The 23,413-nt window shown below is 35.6% G+C and overlaps 1 protein-coding gene across 8 annotated transcripts in view; it reads left to right on the top strand.

The window, feature by feature from the left end:
- The window catches only part of LOC127879721 (IQ motif and SEC7 domain-containing protein 2-like), a 127,684-nt gene that overhangs the window by 59,514 nt on the left and 44,757 nt on the right, over positions 1-23,413 (top strand). The window contains exon 1 of one of the 8 annotated variants that reach the window (XM_052426763.1): positions 15,611-15,663. The exons of 5 other annotated variants lie outside the window; for them this stretch is intronic. In XM_052426763.1, coding sequence (XP_052282723.1) covers positions 15,626-15,663 — 38 coding nt within the window. In that variant the 5' untranslated portion in view covers positions 15,611-15,625. Of the gene's footprint in view, positions 1-15,610; positions 15,664-21,434; positions 21,580-21,681; positions 22,032-23,413 lie in introns of those variants that run through there. 2 more of the 8 variants (XM_052426822.1, XM_052426815.1) reach the window with 2 other exon arrangements.

Genomic DNA, 23,413 nt, shown 5'->3' with positions numbered 1-23,413 from the left:
TGTTGATGGTTTTGCAAGGAGCACTGAGTTTCTGTCATTATTATTTCTTGTTACCTGTGTGTGATACAGGGCCTCAGCCAGGTGAGGCAAACATACAACTGGAGAAAAGAAAGTTTGAAACTCTGCCCAGATGGCAGTGGTGATAGTGCGGAAAACAAGTTGCACTAAAATGCAGTAATGTACCCTGTATAATTACAAAGCTCTGTGATGGAATAGTTTTCGATTAAGGGACAATTATGGACAATCTGGATTATTCTGGAATGCTTTATAATCTGTGTCCCTTGGGATGAGACTCTCTGGCAGATCAGGTGGGTGGGGAATGTTTTCCGCTGCATCTTGGGTGCATTTGAATTAACTTTAGTTTATAGTGCAATTCTTTGGTTTTTATACAAAGTTGCTCGCTTGAAAAACAACAGTTAATAGGCTGAATTTTACACTTCTTTGCATTTTAGAAAAAAACAACTAGTCACGGGAATACAATTTGAAGTTTTTGTAGGTAGATATTTTATGTTCATGATTAATTCTTTCATGAATTTTTCAAAGGTTTATTTCTACTGAGTGTTTGCAATTCCATGGATGTTTTATTTATCACATGCTTTCAATCTCGTTTACTTTCAAACATTTAGATTGTGTTCTGTTCTTAAACGATCACTTGAAAATTGCTATGTAAGATCATCTGAAAAATGTTTAAAATGGATTCCACCCATTCTGCCGATTCATGATGAAGCAACATTAATCATTTTGTTGACATTATGTCAAACTTTCAAAACATCTTGGGTCTTCGGTTATCATTGTGGCGACTTAAATATAATGTCGAGACAAGTGGCATTTTAGATTTTTTGTGACAAAATATTTGGGTTGGCATGTTATTATTAAAATTGCCCCAATTACAACCTTTTGAAGGATCAGTGTCAAGTGGGAGGATTAGGTCATTGATATTTAATTGCTCTTCATTTCTTTTATACTGAATGGAAAGCCAGAATTTGTATCAGACAAATGAAAAAGATAATATAACTTTATTGTTGGATAACTGATTTTGTTAATTTTCTTTCATTTGACAAAATCTTAAAAAAAAAATGTTTGATAATTTAGGATTCTAAATCTTGCCAGTTAGGAGAAATTCAGTATTTCCTTCTAACAGGTGGGGACTTCCACAGACCAGAAAGTGGTTGCGTGCTTAAGGCTATTTAAATGTATAATATAGCTTGCGTGACATTGAGGTAAATTTGTGTGACTGTATTTGTTAGCAAAGTTGAATGGAGGTAAAACTCTGGAAATTATAGATGGCAGTTTTAATTACATGATTAGTGTCTTCTTTAGTTTCATTTTGCTCTGGTCAAGTTCATGTTATGTGTGGGGCGTTGGGCATATCCTTATTTCGAGTTGTAAGTCTAGAAGGGAATTCTGGCTTCATTTTGTAAACAATCCTTTGGATGTGTTCTTTTGGGGAATAGTTGTATGTATTGTCTTGTGTGGTATTCGCTTATTGGTTGCAAATATCCTAAAAATCTTGTGTGGTATTCGCTTATTGGTTGCAAATATCCTAAAAATCTTTCGAAATGTGATTTGTGTATTGCTGTATACTTGTTTAATGAAACATTTTAGAAATCTGCTTGAATGACATTATATTTGAAGATTCTTTGCTTGTACAGGAATTCTGTAATAGGTTAATTTGGTTTTGCAGGGTTCTTTGTGTGCATTTTACTGTATCTTTTGTTTGTATGCATACAAGACATACTACATATCAACTAGTCTTATAGGATTAAGTATTCAATGTTTATTGAATGGATGAGAATTTTGTTCAGTAAACATTTATCAGATAATGTTAACGCCTCAAGCCTCATCAAAGGATACACACCACTAGTCTTGAGCCGAGCCTGAAGTATTGCCAGACTTCTGTCAGTCACAGGCTATCAGTCGGAGATGATCTGATGATGGGTCTCACCAGGTGCTAATGTGATCCGCTAATGTGAATATGACCATGTGACTTTGCACCAGGTACACATGCACAGATAATGCTACTTGTCAGCCATTGTAACCTAGTTGACCAGATCTTGCATTTATTTAAAGACATGCTCCGCACTTTTTATTATCCCCCGCCACACAGGTGGAAGTAACGTACCCTGGATAGTATTTTTTTATTTATTTTTTTTAGGAGCCCAATATATTCAAATAAATATATAAAATCATGTTTAATGAGAAAAAAATTGACAAAGAGCCATGAAAAAAAAATCCCCACCCTCTGATATTGGAATCATAACAAGGTCATTAACTAGAATTTATCATAGACCTGTCTTCGCGGGCTGCAAAAAAGTCAAAAGTAGCTTTAATTAAAAGCATCCATTGATCCTCCTTGGGCAATTGGACAACCTTTCAAAAAAGGTTAACTTCAAAAATATCTGTCCAGCCGTTAACTCACAGTCGGTAAAAAACCGAGCAATATTTCGAGTCCGTTTGTCAACCCGAATAAATCTTCTACAGACTTTCAAACAATATTTTTGAGTTTTTGCCCCTTAATCGATAGCTCGCGTCCTATTCCTTTGAAACAACGAAGCGTGTCAAATAATGCATGCATGTGCAACCACTTACCCCTAAAAACTAATTCCAAAATGTTATATTTTCTTTGCAACAACTGTTTTAACTCTAAATTTGATTTACTTGAAAACGAAAGTAGCCATCGCTCTTGAACCCGGCTTAGCAGTGAATTACACTGACAGAGCCAGGCACATAAATATCCAATCAACAACAACAACGATGTTTTAGTAAATGTAAATAAATGGAAATTACTTATCATTCTGATTGTATTGGAATAAGTTTTTAGGGGTAAGTGGTTGCATATGCATGCATTATTTGACACGCTTCGTTGTTTCAAAGGAATAGGACGCGAGCTATTGATTAAGGGGCAAAAACTCAAAAATATTGTTTCTAATTCTGTAGAAGATTTATTCGGGTTGACAAACGGACTCAAAATATTGCTCGGTTTTCGACCGACTGTGAGTTAACGGCTGGACAGATATTTTTGAAGTTAACTTTTTTTGAAAGGTTGTCCAATTGCCCATAGTAGGATCAAGGGATGCTTTGGATTAAAGCTATTTTTGACATTTTTGCGGCCCGCGAAGACAGGTCTATAATAAAGTCTAGTTAATGACCTTGTTATGTTTCCAATATCAGAGGGTGGGGATTTTTTTTTCATGGCTCTTTGTCAATTTTTTTTCTCATTAAACTTGATTTTATATATTTATTTGAATATATTGGGCTCCTAAAAATATATATATGAAAAAAACTATCCTGGGTACGTTACTTCCACCTGTGCCCCGCCATAGGCGGAGGGATATTGTTTTGGCGTTGTCCGTCCTTCCGTCTTTCCGTCCGTCCGGAGCCATATCTTGGAAGTGCTTTGGCGGATTTCATTGAAACTTGGTATGAGTATGTAAATGGATAAGAGGATGATGCACGCCAAATTGGATTGTACACCATCAGTTATTAACATAGTTATGGCCCTTTGTATCTTTAAAAAATGTTTTTTTGTGTGTCCGGAGCCATATCTTGGAAGTGCTTTGGTGGATTTCATTGAAACTTGGTATGAGTATGTATATGGATAAGAGGTTGATATTGGCGGGGGATATCTATTTAACGAATTTGCTTGTTTACCTTTAGACATGATTAGTCAAGGGACAGTGCAGTGTTTATAGAACATTATAATTGTACTCTGTCTGGTGCAAAAGTCAGAAGCCATAGATGTCTCTGCCATATTGTTGTTGGCTTCCATGCTCCAGTCTTCTGGCAAAGGTCAAACTAAGGTGTCACTGAGTCTGCCTTAAATCAAGAGAGTTGCTCTATATTTTGGATATAATCCAGATCTTTAAATATCCAGTGATCTACAGCTAACCTATGATTGCATCTTGACAACTTCTGTTATATGGATAAGTATGACATATTTTGGCAAAAATGGCAATGATTCAACACAAGTACAATTTAGTTCAACTGTGATTACAGTAAAACAACAACCAGTTTTGGTGTTACCTACTTGCCATGATTTTATACCAGTATATATTGATTATCTTCCTCTATTATCTATTACTTGATTAGATGTTATGGTCATTGTGTACATAATTTATTGTTAATTCAATAATTTTATCTTATGGTGACAGTATTCGGATGGTTGGTGTTGTTAAACATTCAGGGGTCATACTGACATTATCAAGATTGTTGAAGAAACTTAATATGAATTGTGCATAGCACATTTATCTGACATTATTTCTAATATTGTGAACAACCAATTGTTATAATGCGTTTATTTTAGTTCAATTACTTCAATATATGAAGTATGTGCTAATTGACCTATGATTAGAAGGTGTAAAAACTCGTAAAATGCCAAATTATTTTGAGAATAACCTGACCATTTTAGTTCTGCAGTGAACTTAATTAAGACATTTATATGATTGGTGCAACATGAAAATGCTAAATAAGTTTCCTTGATGATTTGTTTTAATTTAAAAAAACTGTTGCAGGAATAATTCAATTTTTCCTAAATTCTTAAATGAAAAGACAATTTTTGGTTCTATTGGTTAACTGGAAATTAACCCGTTCACACGCAGAAGCAAAGTGAAACTCGCAGTCTGTTAAGGTTTTATGCTGTTTGCTGCTCATCAGTATCCGAGGGTTGGAAACGAAGCCTTTCAAACTTGAATAGTGTAAGAAAAGTCTTTCATTAAATGTAACTTTCAAAAGGACTACAAACACGTCAAAATACGTATCTAAGTGGTAAAGGGTTTATAATTAAGCAGTATATTTTGATCTCAGCACTCTTATCTAAGATTAATATCAAATGAATGCTAAAAATATTAATACCAAACCGATTCAATTTACTTATCTGTGCCCATACAGTTTTGCAAGTCTGCAAAATCATTTACCAGTTTTCCATAGGGCTTGCTGTTTTCAGCATATTATTATATCTACGCGCAGCGGGGCATGAAGACATAATTTCAGTTACGAAAATATATTACTGCATTCACTGCATTAAGAAACCATGTCATGTCATGCCTTGTGGGTCTTGAAGCAATAAACTGCAAGAAGAGATAATAGTTATGATTCAATGAGATCTAGGATGAACAGTATGCATCTGTAATAACTTAGATTTTATCATCATTTAATGTTGTGTGAGGAAGATATACATTTATCTCATTTTGAATGATAATAAATATGCAGAAATCAGTAAACAAATATAAAAAATAGTGACCCCATTTTTAGCTCTGAGAACACGAGGTGTTGTCATAGCCAGCTCGGCGTGTTGTGTCGTGTCCGTCGTCGTGTCCGCCGTCCGCGTCGTGCTAAAACCTTAACATTTTGTCAAGGTTTTGAACATTTGCTCTAAAATCTCTACATGCCACACCAGAGCTACAGATAAGCTTTTTGGGGTAATTGGGTAATACCCTTCAAAATAAGAATGAATTGGGTAATGGAAAACGTGATTGGGTATCCAAAAGTATGATGCCCGCTCATATAAAAAATAATTGGGTATTTGTACCAAAACAAACAAGTGAATTGGGTATTTGCAATAAAACGTGAATTTAGCTTCTCAAAACCGTACCTACATAAAGTCACTGTTATGTATTCAATCGCAGTATATGTTGTTCCATCTTTCTGCTATCAGATTCAACAATCTGAAGACAGGGGAATTTCTCAACCCACTCATCGAATGTGTTTCTACTTGTTTTTGTTCCAATAATATGGGCCAGTACTTTTGTTTTAGAAACCCAACACACCCCATCATAGGGGTTTGGAACGGTATTGTGGTAGTATAATATAGTGTATTTTGACCGAAAATGCCCCAAACAAAATTCATTATAGTCATCAACTATGCCCATTGCAATTGTTTTATATTTAGATTAATTTACCACGACAAAGGAATCTAAATGTTTTTGTATTTTTTTGCGCAACTTTTCGTCTGCCTCGAGACGCCATTTTGTTTGACTCGCATTTGTTATCATCTAAACGATTGGTAAATACGTTACCAGATAAAAACAAGCGCTTGTCGATTAAGACTCGATTCAAAACGGCCAAAACAAAACGGGATTTTTCATTACGCATAGAAGGCGGCTCGAATTGGGTATCGGCGATTTGTTTTGCGTACCGGTACGCACAGATTTTGAAAAAATTGCGTATCCACCTATTTTTTATTGCGTATTTACGCAAATACGCAGCTTATCTGTAGCTCTGTGCCACACCCAATTTTGGGAAACTAGGTCAAAGGTCAAGGTCACTGTGACTTCAAAAAAAAAAAAAATCTGTCAAGCTTTCATTTATTCAAAACTGCACCTGCAGCCGAATGTGGCACCCGTTATGCAGTGCTCTTGTTTTATGTTAGTTTCAATGCATGTGTTAAAGTAGTTGTTCTCTTGTGTGGATGGTAGTCTTAGGGTTTAACTCTCCAACATGATCTTGTTCAGATAGGAATGACAGGTCTTCTATGTTTGCTGACAACTTAATGATCCAGACCTATACTGTGAAGCACACAGTTGTCCAGAACTGGTGATATAGTGATATGTAACCTATGCCCATAGGAAGATAACCAGTATGTTGTCTGTTATCACACCTCGACTTATCAGGCACTAAAAGAATTATCAGCATCTTCGGTCTTGTAGTTGGGTTCATTGCTAATGGCTACATGCTATTAACCTGAGGAACTTCCAAGAAAATTCTATTAGGAGCGAAAAATTGAAGAACAAAATATGTTAATTTGTGATGAGAATTCAATGCGCTATAAAGAACGTCTGAAAGCTTATACTATCTGTCTGCTGCTGCAGAAATCTTTATTTCAGTATTATTCTCTTTCCATGTGTTTGGATACAAGCCACTAAAAAATATTGAATCACCTGAGAATAGATTATGGTTGAAGGGGAATTGAGCTTGATTTAGATTTTATAGTTGATGATGATCAGATAAAATACACATGTATAAGGGTTGTTTCTCTTTTATAATATGAGCATCTCTTTAGGGAAATTGGGCTTAATACATGTGCGTTAAATGTGGACCCAGATTTGCCTATGCTAATCAGTGGTGACACTTTCTCTTTTTATTTTATTGTGTGTTAAAAGTCTTTCTTATCAGTAATTAAGTTAAGGCGGAAAGTATTGTCCTAGATAATACCTTGTGCGGTTTTCACATGCTAATATTGGACAACACTATACACACTGTAATTGTTAAACTACCAAAAAACAACATGAAAAGAAATAAGAAATAGTAATGGTTAAAATACAGTCAATCTTGTGCTTGCGACCACTTGAATTAAGCGACTTTTGTCTTATGCGACCACTTTAAATCCCGCCCGAGCGTTTAACCTATATTTTCATATTGTATTAAGCGACTTTTGTCTTACGCGACCAGCGACCGCTGATTTTAGTGTATTTTGATGCCCGAGTCTTGAATTAAGGGACCGCTTTAAGGTAAAAATGGTAAATCTGTTGACCATTCAGGGACAGATCAGTGTTGATTGTTTATCTAAGCAGATAACATGGACGATGACATCTTTGTTGTGATTTCACACCAGCCATTTTCCTTTGTCAAGATGAACGGTTCTGACTGGTGTTAATGCTGACTGCGTATCAATTTTTGGTGTCGAATAATACAGTGAGGAATTGCCAACAGTCTACGGGTTAAAGAGTTTACCATCTGGGACGTTACGTGACAAATTTGATCGCCGATTTTATTGCAGCAACAATGCGCTGATGCGACAAACATTTTCACAGTGTTCTCGAGAGGTGTACAAAATAAACTATTAATCTGTAACCATGTAGCGAAATCTGTTCATTAAAAAATGTAATTGTTATTATGCTAATTAGTTTGTGTTAGCAAATTTTCCAATCAGGCGTGTTTATTTAGTTTTCAATCAAGGTGTTTTATTTATTTCTCTATGTACCATAATCGAGTCAGATATCTGCTTACATGCAGAAATTAAAATGTCAAAACGGAAAGTATTAACGTTAAATGAGAATATTCGGGTATTGGAAGTGTCGAGAGTAAAAGTGCACGTAAATTTAATCGGGAATGAGTTTGGAGTTGGGAAAACCCATTCTCCGTGCAAACCATTTACATTGTATTTAGAATTAGAGAGAACAAATACAACTTATTTTATGTAAAAAATTGTTTTATTTATATTTAGATTCATTTGATTACAAAAGCAGAAATCGCTGTGTCAAAAAGAGATAATCCGATATCTGGATTTAAAATCAAAGGTCCGCATTCATCACAAATGGCCTTTTTTTATTTAAAGACCATTTTATTAAGAGACCACTTTTGGTTACTCCCTTTAGTGGTCTCTAAATACAAGATTGACTGTATAGTTCTAAAATCAACTGCTAATTTTTTTTGCTGATTATGTTATCATCTTTCCATTTACAATTGTTCACCAGCCTTCATTTGTTACTCTTATGCTTGGCAATAAGTCCTGCAGATGTTTCATGTAAAATTAAAGCATGTAAATTCATGATATTTAAATATCTCAATTTATTCACATCATCAAACAAGACATGAAAGAAATGTTAATTTCCTTTAGACACTTGTGTAATTCATCTTTACAATCCTTCCGCTGACCACTGCATTAAGTGACCATGATGACCCGAGTCCAGTGGGTGGCCTTTGTTGTGGTCAGTTTTAGTATGACCTGATCATTCACGCTCATTATTACCTTGGATTGTTCTCTGTTCTAATTGAGTGCTTGGGCTATAAAGGAGACATCACTTAATTATATGGTTGATTGAAACTTTAAATTTGTGGTTTAATAGGAAAAGGAATGATTGGTAAGAGTTCACATGTAAGAAATCCTTTGCTGTTTTATTTATGTCAAAATTGCCATGGAAAACTGGTGAAGAAAGAAGCAAGTTAACCCATTTATGCCTGGTGGACTCTCCATCCTTCTAAATTGGATCAATTTATTTCCAAAATTAGGGATGTCTAGTATATTTATTTCTATATTTAGAATATTTCTTACAGAAATTCCTTTAAGCAAACAGCGCAGACCCTGATGAGACGCCGCATCATGCGGCGTCTCATCTGGGTCTACGCTGTTTGCCAAGGCCTTTTTACTATACGCTAGGCATAAATGGGTTAAGATTTGTGGTTTTCCCTGCTGTAGGGACATCAAATAGTTATATGTAACCCACTTTTGCATAAGTGAGATGTCCCACTCTGGCATAAGTGGAATTAATTATAAAATCTAATGGCATACACACTCATCTGACAGACATCTGCTAAAGTCTGGAAACTTACATCATCTGGCAATGATGACATCGGATAAAGGAGCTCAAGTAGCCAGCTAATAAACTAAGAGCTGGATGATAAATACTGGTACTCCTAGAGAGCTTTAATGGTCTTGGAAAGCAGCTTAATGATTGTCCTCACTAGAAACATTGGGCTACCTACTTGAGAGCCAAGTGTTATTGTTTTACATTTCTTAACAACACCATTGTCTTGGGCCATAGTGTTGTTTCTGCAAGTGTAAGTGACAAGCGGGAAGGGTTTTGCGCTTGGCGCCATCTAGTATTTGTTGACTGTTGTCCGACTTGTTTGTCCTACTTGTTTCTGTAGACTGAATGGGGCCATAGAGATATAAAAACATCTTTTGTTTTTTAAATCTAAAATGACTGTTTGAGTGGATCTCAAGTTTTATTTTGTATAACCATTACAATAAATTATGACACATTAAAACAGCTTATATTACAACATTCCTCATGTATTAGTCTAATTTTCAGGCTACATGTTTACTGACATTTATTTCACTGTTGTTGTGATGTACATTTTGTGGACATCTTTTTTAAGATTAAATTGTGTATATGATCCTAGTCAACCCGACTACCATCACATAACATTACTGCATCCTCCATTAGCAGGCTATTTTAATTGCCAATGACTTGTTTTTGGAAAAGTGTGGATTTATTTGCAACTATTTCTGGAAATAAAGTAACAATGTATCAGTGCGATATGGTACTGATGTACTTTTGAAGAACCTGAGACTCATTATTACTGAATTTCTTTTTTCAGGTAAGTGCACTGTCTGAAGTGGTGAAGAACAGAAATTATGTGTGAGAGAGGGATGTGAAAATGGTATCCAATTGAAGGGATTAGTAATTATATTAAAGTTTTGAACTCTAACTTTCTGATGGCATTTTATAGTGAAACCACCTTATATAGGAGATTGAAACTGAGCAATGTTATGTCATTGATGGCTGTCTGGTTATCACAGTGACACACGCTTCTCACCAAAGCGACCCCAGTTCAGCCCCCACTCATTGCATATATGAGTTTGGTTGGTAATCACCATACTAACGAGAGCGCCGATGGCGTTGAAAGTTTTTTTGCAAGATACGGGAAGTTTCTGCTGAAGTAAATGTTAAAGGATTACTTGTCTGAATGAAAATGTAAAAGGCTATCAAAAAGATTTTTTCATGAAGAACAAGACTATTGCCAAGCAATAAAAGTCCCCTACCTCTCATGCAGCAGTAATATAATTGTTTCCCTTTGTTTTTAAGGGACATAATTCTTTTAAGTTTGCCTTGTAAATGGTAATTTTCTAAAAATAACTCGCTTTTTCCAATAACAGAAGTTTTACGAACAAAATTTGGTTTAGTTTCTAAGAAGGTTTTTTCACGTAAAACAGAAAAATTCACTAAAAATGGTGTAAGCAATGTTCATGGAAGAAAATGTTAGAAAAAGTTTCTAAATGAAAAATTGTAAGAGTTACGAAATACTATATTAAATATCTATTTCGTCTGCCCAAAATCAGGGAAGGCTTGGAAAAGGACAACCGTTTCCCCTGTGATTTTGAAATGCGGTATTACAAAAGCCTATTTGCGTTGCAAATAGACTAAAAAGGTGTGGTGTTCTCAGGGTACCCCAGATTTCCCCCCACAGCACAACACAACAAGGACATTCAATGCCTTTTAGTAAAATGAAAAAAGCTTGAAATTGCAGCTATGATTCAAAATTAGTTTCAATTTGGTAGGATAATGCTGTGACACTCTCCAAGTCCAAACATAATGCAGCATCAGGCCCTGAAGGACCTTTAAAACTTCGAAACATGATGTCATGTAATCCAAGCAACAAATTACAGGGGGAAGTTATGTTGTGGTTTTAGTGAAATTGTTTCTGTGATTTTTTGCCTATCCCAAATCGTAAACCTTGAGCTTTGTGGTGACATTAAATTTATGTATGCATATCTTTTTTGCATTAAATTCTTGTTGAGGTAGATTTGACAATCTATTTAGAAAAAGTTGTGGTACATTTTAGATAAACGAGGTTTAATCTAACAAATAACCATTATCATATTGTTAATGAGTGTTGCTGAAAATATAAATGCAATATTAATTTTGAATATTCAGGTTATGTAAATGTATGGCAATTACTTTGTTGTTGTTACCCATTTACACTTTGTTTATGGTGTACAAAAAATGCCAAAATAAACTGAATGTTTGATTAATAATATTATTATTGTAGATACTAATAGTGGGTTATCTTTAAATACATTATTGTAACAATAAATGAAAGAACTTAAAACTTGAATCTTGAGATAATTTGGTGCTGTGAGAAGGCAAACATATATCATTTTACAGCCCATGCCAATATATTTAATAAAACCAACCCTCATGGTTGAGTAATTACTCCAAAAATAATTGCCTTGCTCCATTTACTATCAGATTCTATTGAAATCACTTTGCCTTAAATGACATTTATTAGGCGAAGACCAATATCCGGCTACAAATTGTTGCATGTATCGGCTTTCAATCCAATGGTCAGTGGAATTTTTGAACATATGGCAAACCATTGGCCCCAGGGCCCTAATGAGCCATCAAGGGGCTTCCTAATATGGTTATATGTTGGAGATTCAGTCTCACTCTTTGAGTGGCATGGAATGAATGTCATATTAGGGGTAAGTTTGGATGATGGAATGTGCAGACAACGCCCACTTTTCACAGATTGAAATGGATCATGTGACAACTTATGGAGAAATATCCATCTTGGTATCATCTCAATTGATTTGCAGAGAATCAGGGTGTATTGTTTTTGTCAGTGGGTAACTGTTATGATCATTTGAAGACATGCAATTGTTCATTGGCTCTCAGTTGAATGGAATGTAAGCAGATAGCTTTGTTTCTTTCTGAAGCATTTGCACCATTTGAAGCATTTTTAAGGCATAAGAAATAAATCTGTTGGATTTTGAACTGAAGAAAGAGGTTTGTGTTTAAAAAAAAAATATATTGAGCTTTGATTACAAAATATTTTTCATTACTAGATTCAAAGGTATGAGTCTAAAGTTTGAATGCTTCTTTAGGTCTGAAAAGGTATCTTGTCGTAGTACTATGTATTAAATGTTCATGCTGCAGAACATTGTACATTGTATTAGGAATGCTAAGAAGTGAGTACACAAGTAGTTATCAGTAGTACTGCTTAGAAGTGTTACATTGTGTGAAATGTCAAGGTCATAGCGTTGGTAACCTAGGATCAGTTAGCGTGCATGGTATTTGCAAAGATGTCTTCTCATTCAATATGATAAGAGATATGGACACACATTTTTTAAGAGTCTTAACATAACTTCATCATGAACATAACATGTGCATGATGGTCAAGGTCATTCTTAATAAGACAATATAGAATATGATGCATACGATATAGTATTTATCTTTTTTTGTGGCGAAAAAGTATTTTTATAAAATTTAGTTGTATTTAAAGCAAACTTTGTTACTTGTAATTTTTAGCTCGGCAGTTTTCGGAGAAAACGCGAGGTATTGTCATAGCCAGCTCGTCGTGTCGTCCGATGTCCGCCGTCCGCGTCGTGCTATAACCTTGACATTTTACTCTAAAATCAAAGCTTCCACCTGCAACTTTGAAACTTCATATGTAGATGCACCTTGATGAGTTCTACACACCACACCCATTTTTGGGTCACTAGGTCAAAGGTCAAGATCACTGTGACCTCTAAAAAAAATAATTCTGACAAGCTTTCATTTATTATGCCCCCCTTCGAAGAAGAGGGGGTATATTGATTTGCTCATGTCGGTCTGTCGGTCGGTCCACCAGGTGGTATCCGGATCATAACTCAAGAACGCTTGGGCCTAGGATCATGAAACTTCATAGGAACATTGATCATGACTCGCAGATGACCCCTATTGATTTCGAGGTCACTAGGTCAAAGGTCAAGGTCACGGTGACCCGAAATAGTAAAATGGTTTCCGGATGATAACTCAAGAACGCTTATGCCTAGAATCATAAAACTTCATGGGTAGATTGATAATGACTGGCAGATGACCCCTATTGATTTTCAGGTCACTAGGTCAAAGGTCAAGGTCACGGTGACCCGAAATAGTAAAATGGTTTCCGGATGATAACTCAAGAACGCTTATGCCTAGGATCATGAAACTTGATAGGTAGATTGATAATGACTCGCAGATGACCCCTATTGATTTTCAGGTCACTAGGTCAAAGGTCAAGGTCACGGTGACCCGAAATAGTAAAATGGTTTCCAGAGGATGACTCAATAACGCTTATGCCTAGGATCATGAAACTTGATAGGTAGATTGATCATGACTCGCAGTTGACCCCTATTGATTTTCAGGTCACTATATCAAAGGTCAAGGTCACAGTGACCCAAAATAGTAAAATGGTTTCCGGATGATAACTCAAGAACGCTTATGCCTAGGATCATGAAACTTCAAAGGTACATTGATCATGACTCGCAAATGACCCCTATTGATTTTCAGGTCACTAGGTCAAAGGTCAAGGTCACGGTGACCCCTAAATAGTAACATGGTTTCCGAATGATAACTGAAGAACGCTTATGCCTAGGATCATGAAACTTGATAGGTAGATTGATCAGGACTCGCAGATGACCCCTATTGATTTTCAGGTCACTAGGTCAAAGGTCAAGGTCACAGTGACAAAAAACATATTCACACAATGGCTGTCACTACAACGTAGAGCCCATATGGGGGGCATGCATGTTTTTCAAACAGCCCTTGTTCAAAACTGCACCTGCAGCCAAGCGTTGGCACCCGTTATGCGATGCTCTTGTCTTCAAATGTAATAACACTATTTCCATTTATTGAAATGTGCGGAAAAAAATTTGCAATCAATTTATTAAATTAATAATTGCATTAATTACGTTTTGTTTACAAATTGCCTCTTAATATGCGCAGAAAAGTTAATCTTTTAGTTATGTCACAATAAATTGAAAGAAGAGTTATTATTCCCAAAAGAGCATGATTTAGAGCTGTCTGATCAGATTGTATTGATTGCCTAAACCAGTCTGCATCCTAAAAACCAAAAGACAAGAACCAGTCAGTTATATTGACTCCCAAGAAAAGAAACTGTGGAAAAGGGATTTTCGTTTTTGCCATATTCAGAGTGTGTTATTGGGAAATTTGAAATGAGCTTCACTTGTTCAGAAATAAGGTTATGACTGTATGCGGTCCCTTTGTCAATAGTGAGTGTTGGTTTAGAACAAGGGCTGGGCATTAAATATGCACAATGGCATGCTGGGAATATTGATGTAGGAGTTGGGTCAGTAAGGTCATTGGTCAGAGGATGTGCAGTGTTTTACCATTTGTGCAGCTGTCACTGGAAATATCTTTCTCACCATCCACTCAGAATGAAAATAATTCTGTGTTTCGAGTGTGATTAGTGTAGCTTTATGTTAATGAGAGCGTTAAATCGAATTGAAAATGGAAGCTTGGGAAGCAGTTTGAATCGCTTAAATCATATCAATATTGCAGACTTGGGGTTTGGATATTTTGTATGTGTTGCTTTGGAAAATAACTATCGAGTTGTTGCCATAATAACCTGCTAGTATGTGTGCTTTTAGTTGGAACAGTTTTCGGTAATGTATTGACTTTAATATTTGAACAAGAGATTGTACAAGTGGGAGTGGTAGTGAATTGTCTATTCAAACCTCGGAGGAAAGTTATCTTGATAACTGGTGCTGTGTACTTTTAAAAGACTAAATGTTTCATTTGAGCATAATTATCATGACATTTACATGAATATATACCAATTAATTGAGCTCTTCTTTCCGCTTATATAAAGCAAAATAATCGTAAAATTATAGGAAAGATGTGCCCAGTCCTTCGGATATAAATGCTGCCAATCTGTCAGTCATTCATAGTGAGTTTTCTTCATAGGAGTGGTACAGACAGCAACTTCATAACAATCTTGGATTTGTGGAATTGGAGAGTCTTGTAATAGTACAATTTACGGAAGGAACGCCATCAGAAGTTAGCATAATTTCTCAGGAATTTAACAAGATTCATCAAGAAATCAATGCATTCTAGTAACATTTTGTCATCAATATTGGGAAATTTGACCAATGTATTGTTTTCCTATAGAAAAGTAACGTCTTCACTTTTGGGGAATAATTGCTGAGGCCATTTGTGATGATGTTGTTTTCCCCTACATCAGTGACATATATTGATCTTAAATTGATCGAACCATCTAGGGATCAATTCTTGCATATTCTAGTTGCTAACAGCGTTTTACGTCACAGTTTTGTTTAATTTCGGGACAGAGAAGTGCATTTACACTGTGTAGGACATTTTATTAAGATTGTTTGAGTGCATGTGAAGACCAGATTAAGTTAATAATGGAGTCTCCTGCTATGCAGAGGAAACGGATAAAGAGGTATTGACTTAACTTTTAACATTGCTAGATGTTTTAAACAGATATTGTTGTTAGAGACAAATAATATTAGCATTGTTCATAGTTTGTGGAAAAGTGTGGCTCATTATCCAGTTAATAATTTAATAATTAGTCAACAGCAATAATAAATTACTAGTAAAAAAGCATAAATATATTTATTTTAATGTAATAACAAACAGAAGGCTTAACAGGATAGAATGGTGAAGTGGACAATTGATGGTGGCCAGAAACAACTGTGTAAGGTCAAGAGTGGACATGATGGTGGCCAGAAACAAAATGATGGTGGCCAGAAACAACTGTGTAAGGTCAAGAGTTTAATGGACAAGGACATTATAAACACTATAACTATTGAACACACAAATTATTGGTGATGAATGTCGCAACCTTGATTGGAAATAGCAGAAAATGTTGGCAGTCTTTCATGTTCCTGTTTTGACCTCACATGAACTGTTTCTGTACCACCATCAGTTAGTCACAACTCTGCTCTGACCATAGATGACCCTCCTTTCTGATCTGAAATTCACCCTAAAGTACAGTGTGATAAGGAGTCCTCTTGACTATTGACACCTCTAGTATGCATTGTGATAGACATTGGACTGTGAATGTATAATTTACAAGTCCAATTAGTGATGAGTTTCTAGTCCAGGTTACGACCAGGCCATCTGCTTTGAACTTTTATTCCACAGGCATCTCAACAGCAGTTAACCCTTTTCATGCTGGGAAATTTGTCGTCTGCTAAAACGTCATCTGCTGAATGTCTAAAATAAGCATTTTCTTTGATTTTTTTCAAAGAATACTATCAGAATAACAAACAGTTTGGATCCTGATGAGACGCCACGTTTTGTGGTGTCTCATCTGGATCCAAACTGTTTGCAAAGGCCTTCAAAATTCGGTTCCCGCACTGACAGGGTTAACATGGGTTTGTTTATAACAAGAAATATATAGATCTCCCAAATTACCGTGGATTGATGCAGTTCTGTAGACTGATGAACCCCTGCAAAAGTTTCATGAACAGGTCATACATTCAGTTCAAGAAAGGTTCATGACTATAACAAGTCTAAAGTTTTTTTTTAAAGCAACCATTTGCTGTGCATGAACTGTTAATTAATCATATCTTAAGTAAGATAAGCAATAATATGATAGAAAAACATAGCCTTCTCCAGGATGTTTTAGCATTCCGGTGCTTCCCTGGGGAAGGGTGCCTACAAATATTGTGCTAAGAGACACTGTCCAATGGCTTCTGCCTTGAGGAGGCTGTGAGGACCTTGTAAAAACTCCAGGAGGACGCTGTATAAGCGCCATAGATATAAAACACCAATTTTTAGCTTGGCTGTTTTCGAAAAAAAAAACAGGTATTGTCATAGCAAGTTCATCGTGTCATGTATTTCAGCCGTCTGGCGTCCGCCGTGCTTAAACCTTAACATTGGCTCTAAAATCAAAGTGCTTCCACTTACAACTTTGAAACTTCATATGTAGATGCACCTTGATGAGTTCTACACGCCACACCCATTTTCGGGTCACTAGGTCAAAGATCAAGGTCACTGTGACCTCTTAAAAAAATAATAATCTGACAAGCTTTCATTTATTATACCCCCATAACCATTGATAATGGCAGCTATATAGGAGTCACTTTGTCAGTCTGTCTGTCGGTTTGTCTCTAAATCTTGTCCCGGCAATAACTATGTTGTTCATGGTGAGATTTTAAAAGCATTTGGCACATTTGTTCACCATCATTGGACGGTGTGTTGCACGAAAAAATTACGTTGATTTCTCAAAGGTCAAGGTCACACTTTGAGTTCAAAGGTCAAAAATGGCCATAAATGAGCTTGTCCGGGCCATAACTTTGTCATTTATTGTGAGATTTTAAATCATGTGGCACAATTGTTCACTATGATTGGACGGTGTGTCGCGCTAAAACTTTATGTCGATATCTCCAAGGTCAAGGTCACATTTTGAGTTTAAAGGTAAAAAATGGCCATACATGAGCTTGTCTGGGCAATAACTATGTCGTTTATTGTGAGATTTTAAAATCATTTGGCACATTTGTTCACCATCATTGGACGGTGTGTTGCGCGAAAAAATTACGTCGATATCTCCAAGGTCAAGGTCACACTTTGAGTTCAAAGGTCAAAAATGGCCATAAATGAGCTTGTCTGGGCCATAACTATGTCGTTCATGAAGAGATTTTAAAATCATTTGGCACATTTGTTCACCATCTTTGGACAGTGTGTCGTGCGAAAGAATTACGTTGTTATCTCAAAGGTCAAGGTCACACTTTGAGTTCAAAGGTCAAAAAAGGCCATAAATGAGCTTGTCTGGGCCATAACTATGTTGTTCATAGTGAGATTTTAAAAACATTTGGCACATTTGTTCACCATCACTGGACAGTGTTTTGCGCGAAAGAATAACGTCAATATCTCCAAGATCAAGGTTTCACTTTGAGTTCAAAGGTAAAAAATGGCCATAAAATAGCTTGTCTGGGCCTTAACTATGTCGTTCATTGTGAGATTTTCAAATCATTGGGCACATTTGTTCATAATCATTGGACGGTGTACCACGCGAAAGAATTACGTCGATATCTCCAAGGTCAAGGTCACACTGAGTTAAAAAAAATGAGCATGTCCGAGCCTTAACTATGTTGTTCATTGTGGGATTTAAAAATCATTTGTTCACCATCATTGGACGGTGTGTCGCACAAAAGAATTACTTCGATATCTCCAAGGTCAAGGTCACACTTTGAGTTCAAAGGTCAAAAATAGCCATAAATGATAATGGCATAATAATTCATAAAAATCGCCATAAATTAGATTCTCTTGTTTTGTGAAGACAGCATGCAAAATAGTCTGTGTCAATGCATCATGTGGGGGTATACATCACGTCTGTGACAAAGCTCTAGTTCAAAACTGCACCCGCAGCCGAGCGATGGCACCCGTTATAAGGTGCTCTTGTTTATTTTTATTTTTACCATATTTCACAATGATCACACAGCACTCTGCCAATTTTATAAGAACGCTGTGCAAAGTTCTGAGGCAACACCCTCCAGTGACACAGGCCCTATATTGTAATCTCTAAGTTCTAAGAGCCAAAACCTTTGTTACACTTGAGGCCAAGTGGGAAATTATAGCTGTTCTTGAGTCCTCAAACTTTTTTACACTTGAGGCAAAGTGGGAAATTATAGCTGTTCTTGAGTCCTCAAACTTTGTTACACTTGAGGCCAAGTGGGAAATTATAGCTGTTCTAGAGTCCTCAAACTTTGTTACACTTGAGGCCAAGTGGGAAATTATAGCTGTTCTTGAGTCCTCAAACTTTGTTACACTTGAGGCAAAGTGGGAAATTAAAGCTGTTCTAGAGTCCTCAAACTTTGTTACACTTGAGGCCAAGTGGGAAATTATAGCTGTTCTAGAGTCCTCAAACTTTGTTACACTTGAGGCCAAGTGGGAAATTATAGCTGTTCTAGAGTCCTCAAACTTTGTTACACTTGAGGCCAAGTGGGAAATTAAAGCTGTTCTAGAGTCCTCAAACTTTGTTACACTTGAGGCCAATTGGGAAATTAAAGCTGTTCTTTAGTCCTCAAACTTTGTTACACTTGAGGCCAAGTGGGAAATTATAGCTGTTCTAGAGTCCTCAAACTTTGATACACTTTGGGCCAAGTGGGAAATTATAGCTGTTCTAGAGTCCTAAAACTTTGTTACACTCGAGGCCAAGTGGGAAATTATAGCTGTTATAGAGTCCTCAAACTTTGTCACACTTGGGGCCAAGTGGGAAATTATAGCTGTTCTATCTAGAGTCCTCAAACTTTGTTACACTTTGGCCCAAGTGGGAAATTACAGCTGTTCTAGAGTCCTCAAACTTTGTTACACTTAGGGCCAAGTGGGAAATTATAGCTGTTCTAGAGTCCTCAAACTTTGTTACACTTGGGGCCAAGTGGGAAATTAAAACTGTTCTAGAGTCCTCAAACATTGTTACACTTAGGGTCAAAGGGCAAGAGGAACAGTATTCACTGAAGAGGACATTGAGTCGGATAATCAGATCAATTAACAATTTTATTTTTTATTTTTATGGTTTAAAAAATAATACTGTTGCATTTAATGGGTTAGTTAATGCATGGAAAGTAGATTTCAAAAATATTTGCCAGACTGTAAAAGTTGGATTGTTATTATGGTGAGCCCTTTTGTCCTGGTTTAACTGTGGCCATTTAAAAGATAACATGGGATTGTTTTTATTGTAAAATGCATGTTAATTACCAAAAAAGTAATTTAATAACGTAATGTGAACGTAAAATTATTGAATGTTTTCAAATTGAAAATACCAGCAGATGTATCATATCAATATTTTTGTTATGCAATATTTTATAACAAAATTAATGTGGGCAGACCCCAAGCATAAATAAGATTTAGGCATATGCGGAAGAATTTAGTGCTGTGAAACAATAGATAAAAAACAATTGCTGCAACATCACTAGACTTCATTTTGCAAATGTCTACAGACAACAAAGAAAAAACTACGGCAAACCATAATTTGAATTGGGAATTGCCAGAGAATTACTAAGTGTATTTGAAACAATACCTGTAGTAACAGAAATCGCCCATTTTGTTTTGGGCTGTGCCCTTCAAGCATGGCCCACCCTGGAGTACATCCCAATGCAGCCAATCTGGGATATTTAATTGCACAAAAATAATGGGTAATATTCTATTAGGGCAGATCCATGTCTCCATTTTGTCCCACAATCCCGGCCATTGTGTGTCTCCATATCATGGAGCGTGTCTAATCAGTCCATGGTGGTTTGCGTGCAATGGAAGGGATCAGGCAGTGTGTGGCGGTGGTGGGAGTTGTGCGGGACTCAATCAGCTTGCCTGTTAATTGAATGTATAGCGCCTGGAAAATTATTATGGGTGGGGCAATGAGGTCTTGAAAAAATTCAGATAAAAAATGGTATTGCAAGTAAATCACGCAGTTATTGAAATTTCTCTTTTGTAGGAAGAACATTATTTTTTCTTATCAAATATGTACAAAAAAATAATAAGGTGGTTTTAAAGTAGCATGTTCTTGATTCTATTGCTATATTCATGTTTTAAAGTTTGGAAATAAATGACATGTCAGACTCAAAACATGATCTCCATTTAAAATACTATTATACACTTTTTATTGCACACATCAAATAATTTTGTGTCAACTGGATTAACGTTTGATCTGCACTCACCTGTTGACAAACACTGCAGATGATGCCTTAATAAGAAATTAATACTAAAATGCCACAATGTTAAATGGTCTGGAAAATATATTTAATTTCTCTTTCAGTTCTTCAGGTCTTTAAATGTGGTTAATGAAATTTAAAATTGATGGAAAGGGGATCTTTTTATGAAGCAATTAATTTTCTAGGGATTGGAGAATGTTTAAGTATGTTAAGGTTCACAACCTGTGAAGTACTTCCCTTATTGTTCTGTTTTGCTTGTAGATTGTCCAATTTTATGACCACATTTATATTGACACATTTTCAATTAGTCGTGGGTTCAATCCTTAGTATTTGCATATGGGGAGTGAGATGTGAAAGGGGTGAAGTGTCCTTTATCGTTCATCTATTTCCCATCCAAAGGATATCTGATACAAGTTTGATATCTTCATTTAGGTATTTCAAATCACAATACATGGGGGACTCATAGCATTGATACTCATAGGTGTACTTTTGAAGAGGTTATTTGATACAGCTTTGTGCGATAACAGATTTGCATTCATTGAATTAAAGTGTTTGGCGCTTCATTGACGCGTTCTGTTGTCTTGTTTTGGAGAGTCAATCCTTGGGGTCACTGAGTGCTCAGGGTCTGCTTGACTTGTGAATCAGTCTCAAAGACTCATCGGCTGTGGGACGTATGGACTTGATGCAAGGCTGCATAACACTATGTAGGCTACACCTGACTTTTTTAAGGCACTGTCAATGCAGCAAGAGGGACTTTAATTTAACCTTTTTAAATGATCTGAGACAGAGGGCAGAGACAGTTTGTCTGCCATGTTGGTATTTGATCTGATCAGCAAATATTGTGTTTGATATTGATTATGTTTTTATGAAATCATTTGGATTATAGATTTAACCTGATAAGAGGCAGTTCATATTAGGACTGCTAATCCAGTCTCCTGGCTAATGTAAGTGTGCTGATAAAGGGGACACATGCTGAGATTGAGTTGTGAAATTTGGATTAAAGGACCCAAAGATTTGTAAGGGCTGAAAAGGTTAGACTGACATTGGTGTTTGGTAGATGTCCTGTTGCGTCTTTCCTTTTATTCACTGGATGTCAAGGTCTGTGGGCAAGGGGTCATACAAGTTTTAAGTTTGGATTTTAAAAATTAGTTGCAAGGTAAGAAAATATGAGATTATTCGTACATAGTTGTTTTCATACATGACTGTGCAAAACTTGAGGATGCTTGTATGTATCCGAAGGAGAAAAAAGTGGTCAGTTTTGAAAAAAGTATTATTAATAGTATTGTGGGAAAACTTTGATTGATGTACCTTATTATATAAAGGTGCAGTTTTCCCATGACACTACTCATATATTTGTTTGTATTTTATTATATTAAGCATGCGAATGAGTGTAAGTTGAGTATATTAGTGGTATGACGAAAAAGAGAACCTTTTAAAATGCTCACTAATGACCCATCCCTATAATATTCACAAAATGGTTATTGCCAAATTGAAAACACATTATAAAAACCTCAATTTAAGGTACAATAAAATAATGACAATCATTTTCTATTTGACTGAGATACATATATTATACACATTTTAGTATTAAGATATTTGTTGTCATAATTATTATTTTTTGTTTTTTTTAGGATTTCCAATAATTTTGTTGTATTTATATAATGCTATGTGTATAATTGTAAATTGATTGCTCATTTTAATTTTCAAGTAAGCCTTTTTAAACTTCTGGTAATTATTAATAAAAAATAATGTCTAGTATGCTTAGGTATTATAGTTATCAAAACTTGATTATGCCACCATGTTTGTTGGGTGTCTAACATTATTTTTAAGCTGAAACCACTGAATAAACAGTGATTTTGAATGACTTTGATCTTCCTTTGATGTTTTAAATCAACCAGATAATTGAGAATTAATCTTTGACAAAAAACAACAATAAAGAAAGTCGGGAGTATTTAATTGAAATTTAATTGAAATTGTGGTGTTGGTCTTTGTTTGTAAGCTTAAGGCAAGTTGTTATTGCTAACTACCCTTGTTTTGCTTAGTGATATTGTTTCACATTCTTACATATTCAAAGGATAAGGGTTAAGTTATTTCTCGAAAAAAATCAAGGTATGGGCACAAATTTAAATACAATCAGTTACACTTAATTATATTTAAGTTGTTTTGAAAATTATAATAATATTAATTGTATGAATGTTTTGTTAGTTTCAGTCTTCTACTTATACAAATGTACAATCTTTGCAATAAAGCAGTGTTTTAGGACTTTTATAAAATATGGAAATAATTCATGGGAATTATAATCAGTTTTGCAGAGTTGCTGATAGAAATGCATTGGATATAGTTCAAGTGACTTAACCGATTTTGACACTGTAGTTAGTTCATTGACACCAAATGTAAATGTCTTGGTGAATAAAAAAAGTAATGAGCAAACATAATAAGTATATTAAAGCGGAGAATAAGTATGTCTCTGCAATTTGCTGATTCCTTACTGCGCTCTCAATTTGAAAACCCGTGAATACTACCACCAAAGAGTAAAAC

Source organism: Dreissena polymorpha, chromosome 1, assembly GCF_020536995.1.
Source record: "Dreissena polymorpha isolate Duluth1 chromosome 1, UMN_Dpol_1.0, whole genome shotgun sequence".
Lineage (NCBI taxonomy): Eukaryota > Metazoa > Mollusca > Bivalvia > Myida > Dreissenidae > Dreissena > Dreissena polymorpha.
This window is presented reverse-complemented; position numbering and strand designations above follow the sequence as displayed.